Source organism: Equus quagga, unplaced genomic scaffold (genome assembly GCF_021613505.1).
Source record: "Equus quagga isolate Etosha38 unplaced genomic scaffold, UCLA_HA_Equagga_1.0 HiC_scaffold_8523_RagTag, whole genome shotgun sequence".
Taxonomy (NCBI): domain Eukaryota; kingdom Metazoa; phylum Chordata; class Mammalia; order Perissodactyla; family Equidae; genus Equus; species Equus quagga.
The window spans coordinates 4024-12116 of NW_025794796.1; the positions used below are offsets into that span (position 1 = coordinate 4024).

At 40.2% G+C, this 8093-nt stretch overlaps 1 protein-coding gene across 2 annotated transcripts; it reads left to right on the top strand.

Annotated features, from left to right (window-relative positions):
* The first annotated feature begins 316 nt into the window (after positions 1 to 316).
* On the top strand, positions 317 to 6575 carry LOC124232614 (trace amine-associated receptor 9). 2 transcript variants are annotated; one of them, XM_046649564.1, is made up of 2 exons: positions 317 to 3867; positions 3904 to 6575. In XM_046649564.1, exons 1-2 carry the CDS (start codon positions 3440 to 3442, stop codon positions 4520 to 4522), a joined length of 1047 nt encoding a protein of 348 aa, XP_046505520.1. In that variant the 5' UTR covers positions 317 to 3439; the 3' UTR covers positions 4523 to 6575. The 2 variants fall into 2 exon arrangements, with proteins under 2 accessions (XP_046505520.1, XP_046505521.1); XM_046649565.1 differs by having other exon boundaries at positions 317 to 3855; positions 3892 to 6575.
* Positions 6576 to 8093: the final 1518 nt, after the last annotated feature.

The following is an 8093-nucleotide window of genomic DNA, read 5'->3' on the forward strand; positions in this document are numbered from 1 at the left end:
GTCATCTTATGTTCTCTGTTATTCCCAGAAAAATCCTGAAGTCACCAGATATACAAATGTAGACAGTAAGTGTCATGCTTTGGGAGTGTAAATGGTAGCATCACGTTAAATGGGCCTGCATCAGGAGACCGTTTGCACTGGGAGCCTCGATGGAGGGGGAAGGGAGAGTTTGATGGGGCTGGGAACCTGACCTGCTGCTGTGGAGACAGTTCATTCGGCTGACAGGGTGGGGTTTGAGAGGGGCTTGCACAGATGATGAGCGAAAATGGACAAACAAACGAAAGGTCCAATTTTTATTCTTTGCGTTTTATTATGTTTTTAATTGCAGTAACATTGGATTACAACAATATATACCTTTCAGATGTACATTGTAATATATTTCGAATTCTGTGTAAATTAAATTACTTCTTGTAAAATATTGGGTCTCTCTTTCCATATTCATCTCTATGTGAGTATAATTTTTTTCTGAACCGTCTGAGAATACATTGAATACATCATGGCCCTTTAGCCCTACATATTTCACTAATTTAACATCATACTACACTTTGACCAACTGCCATTTTGTCGACTGACCCAGGAATATATTCTATTCCAGGATCACATAGTTCTTTTAGTTGTTTAGCCCTTTAGTCTCATTTCGTCAGTCTTTTAAGACACAGACATTTTTGAAGAATATAGTCTTCCCTTCTCCCACTGTTTAAAAACATAGTGTTTCTCAACTTGGCTTTGTCTGACCTTTCTTCCTGATGAGACCCCGTTTATGCCTTCCTGACTGGACCACTATCCACATCATCTTGTGTGCTTCTCAGGGGGTACCTACCTGGAGGCACCCTTGGCCAGCGGCTGCTGAGGGTGATGTTAACGTCGATCACCTGGTAAGGTCTTGTTTGATTTCTCCACTCTAGAGCTGCTAGTTTTTCTTCTGCAATTAATAAGCAATCTCTGGGAGATGATGCTTTAAACCACACAAATACCCAGTTATCATCAAAATTCCCCTCCTTTCCCACTAGATTTAGCATCAATTGACGATTCTTGCTTGAATCAATATTAATGTGATGGTTCCAAAATTATGATGTTCCAACTCTAGCACTCTGTCCATGTGTATCAGTCTGCCCTTGGGATTCTACTGGAAGGAAGAGCCCTCCTTTATCTGTCTGTCTGTCTATCTATCACATATTTATCTACCTACCTATGATCTATCATCTATCGATCAATCGATCTATCTTGCTATCATCTTCCATCTATCAATATCTATCATTAATATGGCCTCATGAATTCCCTTTCTTTTCAATGGCTTATAATTTTTCACTCTCCCTAATTATTCTGGCACTCAAATTGCCCCTAATTTGACCAGTGGGAATCCACTCATTTTGGCAACAATGTTCTTATGAAATGCTCCAAAATTTTTTTAATCTCTTCCTTCATTTCTAATATAAAAATATGTTCCAGTTTCTTTCTGTACCTTCCCTGTCCCATTGCCTGGAGGAACCATTTCTTTGAGAAGCCCTAGAACCCTTTACTGGTGAAGAGCATTAAGTACCAAGGTGTGGGTCTCAGGGGTGCTCATTACCACCAAGTGTCTTTGCTTCTCGGGAAGGGCACGTTTTTAGACATCCATAAGACTGAAGGCTGCTCTTTTAGGGCCAGAGTATGAAGACCCGAGGAAGGGGTCACTCTCCTTTTGACAACAGCAGCATTACTTGGGCACCAGTGGAGTGGGGAGTTCTAAAGCTTGAGGAGACAGCATCCTTTACATAGACACTCAGACTCTCAGGTGGGGCACCATCTTCGGTGACAATGGTGCAATTCCTTTAGCCAGCTTGAGAGTAACACAAAAGACGTGGTGGAATTATGAGGAGAGCTGGGGCAGAAGAAGAAAATATGAGCAGGTATCAAACGGTGATTTTGTTGGGGAGACTGATGTGTGAGCACATGGATGCTCCCATCTGGGACATTCCAGGAGTAACTGGGAGACATTTACAAAGAGGAGACTTAAATTTATGCCATCCAACCGGGGAGGGCTTAAGGAAGGATAACTGGGAAGCAAAATAAAAATGAATTGAGTTAAAACTTGCAGAATAGTGAAGCTTGCAAATACCACAGGTGTACACACACCCCACACACACACAAACCTTTAAAATTCATAGACTAGGGAAGACTATTACCTGGAGAGTACAGACATATCCATAAAGGATTTCCACGTGCACCCACAAAGCTTTTTCTAGGATCCTGCACTTTCAACAGAGGCCAGATGTGTGGTGTGGGATAAATGGCAATAAAAGTAGTCCAGTCTGTAGTTGAAAGATTAAGATTTAGGTCCAAGGTTGCATCTTTTTCATGCTTAAATGAAGTAAAGATTAATTATTCACTATTCTTTGGTGAACTCTGTGAACCATCTTAAGATTGTATGCCTCGGTATAAAAAAAAAAACTCAAGCACCTACAGAAGCCAATTTGATCCCTGTTTGACCCTTGGATGACTTGGCAGGAATCATTTCCTTCCAGAAACGTGGTTACTCGAGAAACTCCCCTCCAGACCATCCCAGGTGTCGCCTACTCCTCTGAGGGAGTTTTAAAACTAGACCACTTTTTAAGGATGGGAAGATAAGGGGCTCGGTGAGTTACTGCTTGTTCTAATCCATCTTATTGATTTTAGACAACTCAAACTGGCCATTAGCATGGAATATACGTACACGCTGATTATATTAGCATCAATTTGACAACAATAGTTCTTCAAATCACCCCAAGCTGTCCAAACCTGGAATGAATATAAAAAGAAAAAACACAAACTCCGAAAAGATCCGCAATATAAGAAATATGCTGCCCAATTAAGTTTCTCAAGCTATTATAAGTAAATGTTTCCTCGGTCTTCACACTCTATACTATAGGGATTTTTGAGGTTATAATTCGAAGGAGATATAATTTATATTTTCCTTCTTGAAAAAACAAGTACAGTTTGTCACTGCTGTCAAAGTAGATACTCAAGGGAGATTACTTGGTACATAAAGCTCAGTCTTAGGTGGCCTAATTAGTTCTCGACTTGGGTGGTTACAGGTGAGGTTTCAGAAGGTAAAGAAACACAAAAAAGGAATTTTCTAACGATTAGCCAATTACATTCTATAACATATATAATGATAATATAAATGATTGGACTAAGTGTATTGCCAGCCATTTATTTGGTACTAAATTTGACTATAATTTTAATGGCTTTCTGCCACAAGTTCCCACTCTAAATATATTACAAACTTGGGAATCCTTTGTGGAAAGACCAAGGTGTTATAAGTTTATGCCAAAAAATAAAAGGTAGAAAATTTCCTGACTTTCATTTTAACCAGAGATTTTTTTCTCTTCCAGAAACCTTTGAAATCGCCATCTCTTTCTTGTTTTAAATTGCCGCAATAGGGAATTTGAGAATTTTAAAATAATCAGTCAAGAAGGCGATGGCGGACACTTTCTCCCAAGCTGCAGCTGTGGAGCTCTGCTACGAGAACGTGAATGGATCCTGTGTGAAGACCCCTTACTCGCCAGGGCCCCGAGCAGTTCTGTACGCCGTCCTCGGTCTGGGGGCCGTGCTGGCCGTGCTGGGAAACTTACTGGTCATTATTGCCATCCTCCACTTCAAACAGCTGCACACACCTACCAACTTCCTGATCGCGTCCCTGGCCTGTGCCGACTTCTTGGTGGGGGTGACAGTGATGCCCTTCAGCGCCGTGAGGTCTGTGGAGAGCTGCTGGTACTTTGGAGAGAGCTACTGTACATTTCACACGTGTTTTGATACTTCCTTCTGCTTTGCTTCTTTGTTTCACTTATGCTGCATCTCTGTCGATAGATACATTGCTGTTACTGAGCCTCTGACCTATCCAGCCAGGTTTACTGTCACTGAGCCTCTGACCTATCCAGCCAGGTTTACTGTCTCGGTGTCAGGAATATGCATTATTCTCTCTTGGTTCTGTTTGCTCACATACAGCTTTTCTGTCTTTTACATGGGGGCCAATGGAGAAGGCATCGAGGGACTAGTAGCTGCTCTCACCTGTGTAGGGGGCTGTCAGGCTCCACTGAATCAAAACTGGGTGCTCCTGTGTTTCCTTCTCTTCTTTACACCCACTGTTGCCATGGTGCTTATATATGGTAAGATATTTTTGGTGGCTAAACATCAGGCTAGAAAGATAGAAAGTGCAGCCAGCCAAGCTCAGTCGTCTTCCGAGAGTTACAAGGAAAGAGTCGCAAAGAGAGAGAGAAAAGCTGCTAAGACGTTGGGTATTGCTATGGCAGCGTTTCTTGTCTCTTGGCTACCGTACATTATTGATGCCATGATTGATGCTTATATGAACTTTATAACTCCTCCGCATGTTTATGAGATTTTAGTGTGGTGTGTTTATTATAATTCTGCTATGAACCCCTTGATATATGCTTTCTTTTACCCATGGTTTCGGAAGGCAGTAAAACTTATTGTAACTGGCAAAGTCTTAAGGAGTGATTCATCAACAATTAATCTGTTTTCTGAGGAAGCAGATATAGATTGAGAAGATTACTGCAGGGATTTCAAAACCAACGTGGAATGAAGGTCAAGCTCAACACTGAGCACTTGGCTCTAGAGGGTCAAGTGTCATCATTTGCCAACTCGGAGGATGTTTGATCTGAAGCATTGGTCATCTACATCTATCTTGGCATTTTTTCAAATTTAGTGAGTGATAAATAAGATTTGCTGATTATTTCCCATTTAGTATTCTTCTATGTTTTTTTGATTCTCTACCTTTTTCTCTGAAATTTCTCCTTGTTTCTTCAAATAATTTTAAGTTTTGTAGTTTCTTCTGTATTTGTTACCAATATTACTTTGTTCAAAATACACAGGGGGGGAAAAGCTCCTGTGTAACTTGTAAGTTAGATTCTTTGGGGACAAAAATCCTCTTTAAGGTATGTTTTGTTTGAGAGGTAAGCACATGATTATAAATTCTTGCAAATTTTTTTAATCTAAAGGACTTTATAGAGAGCTGTCATGTGGAACTTCCCTCAGCTTATAGATTGGAGAACACTGGCGCTCTTGTGGTTTTGAACACTAGCAATGCTTCCTCTCCATCTCATAGTCACTGTTTCACAAGGAACACGTATGGTGATTACACGGTTACACACTATGTCAACTTTTGGAGAACATAATTTATTATGGTCAAATGAGCATGTAGACAGAAAGATGGCTTCTGTATTCCTTTTTAGTAATTTGAAATAAAATAAGAATTTTATAAAAAGGTTAATTCGAATTCACATTTTTTAACTTTTGAATTCTTTCTTTGTACTGTACTGTATTTGGCATTTGAAACATAAAGTCGACTGACTCCAACATAGCCAAGGACTATTTCAAAATAGCAATTACTCAAAGTCGTGTTACACACTCTAGAAATAGTTTCAGTTTTCTCATCTGATGACAGTTCTTACTCACATGAATTTTAATTCATTTTAATTAAAAATATATGTTGAGTGTTTTAAGATAGAGTAAACATTTGAAAAAGATACTAATAATAGGGTGATTTGCCTTCTCAAATCTTTGAAGCATAGCCTTAAATCTCTGTTTAGCTGGCTCATTTTAGACTATTCTATGACAAGCTTGTTTCACAAAATGTAAAGAAGAGGTAAATGGAGTTACATAAATGTTACATGTTACATATTTTATATGTGAACCAGTTTGGAAAGATTTTATTTCCAAAGCTTAAGCTGTTCCATATTTGTACATTAATGCCTTCATTGAGAATATTTAGGAGAAAAAATGTTGAAGATAAAAGAGAATGAAAGGAATCTAAAAGTCTTCGTAGCAGAATGCGTGTTTGTGACTCATGTCAAGGAACAGGTCTGCGAACCACCTTACAAATGTCACAATCAAGGTCCCCCACTCTCACTCCTGAAGAAGAGCTCAAAGCCTGTGTCCCTTTGACAGTGAGGCAGCAGTGTTGCCATCACAGAAGTGTGTGTTCCTTCCCTCATTCGCAGGTGTGAACTTATGCTGACAATCATAAATAATGAGGAAATCATTCGGGGGACTTAAAAATATACATACTCTTCTGCTACCTTGCACTGCGTAGGGTGTAATCTTTAGATGAATTGACTGCAGAGATAAATCCTGTCCAGAGATGTATGCAAGCTCTCTTTCACATCAGTAAGTGCAGAATGCACTTCACATTTACTCTTTCTTGTTTATTTTTCTATTCTCCTTGCAGTCCTTCATAAAGGAAGTCTTTCGATAAAAAAAAAAAAACTTGGTTATCTCCCCCAAAACTAACTAGATGATGACTACAGCACCACGCCTCTCTTCTGCATCTCATGTTTATACAAATTTTCTCTTAACTCCTTGGCTAGCTGCACACCAAATTGCTGCGTACTTTTTAGTAGCTGGTAACTGTTTGTCCATGTTGTTTCAACACCTAGGACAGTGCTGTGCACTTAGTAAATCCCTAAGATAGTTTTTAAGCAAATAAATGAGTAATTCTTCTTTATTTTCACCCATCAAATAACTGTTAGTCTTTTACATTAAGAAAAGAGAAGCTGCCTTGGGGCCAGGCTGTGGCCTAGTGGTGAAGTTCAGTGGGCTCTGCTTCGGCAGCCTGGGCTCAGCACTGGTGCAGGCCTACACCACTTGTCAGCAGCCATGCTCTGGCAGCGACCCACTTATAAAACAGAGGAAGACTGACACAGATGTCAGTTCAGGGTGAATCTTCCTCAGCAAAGAAAAGAAAAGCCTGCCTCATTCTTCATTTGGTTTTCTAAAATAGAAAAGTTCTGATAATCACTGTTTAGGAGAAAATCCAGCTTTAGGCTATGGACAGGGTTTGTCTAACCCAATCACTAAAAAGTGACTTTATATTTAATGAGAAAAAGTGCTAGAACATGTAAACTTTCGTAATATTGAGTCTCTTTACCTGAAGAGAGTGCACACGAGGTGACACCTCAGAGGCTTCCGGCAAGGACTGTAAGTGTCAAGTTGCTTTTGGAAACACGCACCTTCTTTCATCTGCAGAGGCTACACCGTGTCCGAGTCCAGACTGAGGTCCCAGAGCCAGGCCACCTGGGTTTGAATCCCGTCTCTACCGTTGACTAGCTTCCACCGTGGTCAAGTCCTTACTCTTCGTCTAGCTCGGCTGCTCACCTGTAACATGAAATGACAGCAGCATTCTCACTGAGGTTTTGTGCAAGACGACGGTGACTCAAAACAGGTCTGTGGGTTTTGGAGCCCAGAGAGCTGATAAATAAACCACCAGATCACAGAAACACTGTTTGCTTCACACTTTGTAAATGTTCGCAGTAGAAGGAAAATTATTAGGATGTTTTGTTTGAGACACTTTCACAACATGCCTTTATCAGGTGGATTCTGTGAAGTCACACCATCTAGCCTTTTATCCAAAAGGGCCACTTGGCTTTGTACACAGAGTTGGAAAAACATGTTATTTCATAATTAGAACTTAGAGTTCAGGAAGAGCTGCAGGGTTCTGTGGGAAGAGGCGCTCAGCTGATTCAGAAAGCGACATGAGTTCAAAAGTCAATCTCTGCACTAATCATTTCACAGTACACAGAAGTCAAACCATTGTGCTGTCCTCCTTAGACTTATGCAGTGACGTGTGCCAGTTATTTCTAAATAAACTGGAAAAAAAAGTAAGCCCTTCCTGGAGTGGTAATAACTCTAAGTTTCCATAAGTGGAAGAGACAGCAGAAATCCAGTTATACAAACTAAAAATTACATATATCTACATAAATAAAAGGACATTTGAATAATCCTGCCTGTGCTACATTCCTATATGTGGATTTTCAGAATTAATGTTTGTTTTTCTTATTGCTACTATTAATTGTAGGAATTATTGATGAGGAAACAAGCTCCGGAGAGACTGCGTGCGCCACATGCTGGGGTGGCATGTTTAGACCCATGTCCGTCTGTCTTCAAAGCCAATGCTGTACTGCCATTGTGGACCAGTCAGAAACCAACAAAATGAAAATGCACGGTCTGTCTTCCCAGGCTGACATAGGAGCTGACACTTATACTTTGTTCACACACACTCACACACACTTACACACACACATTAACAGTTGAAGGGATAAGCACTCAATTGTGTCTAA

Bases quoted from the DNA above. Each gene is read 5' to 3' on its own strand.
- LOC124232614 (XM_046649564.1), top strand. From the start codon at position 3,440: ATGGCGGACACTTTCTCCCAAGCTGCAGCTGTGGAGCTCTGCTACGAG. The intron at 3,868-3,903 runs GTTTACTGTCAC...CTATCCAGCCAG, and splicing joins CCTCTGACCTATCCAGCCAG to GTTTACTGTCTCGGTGTCAG.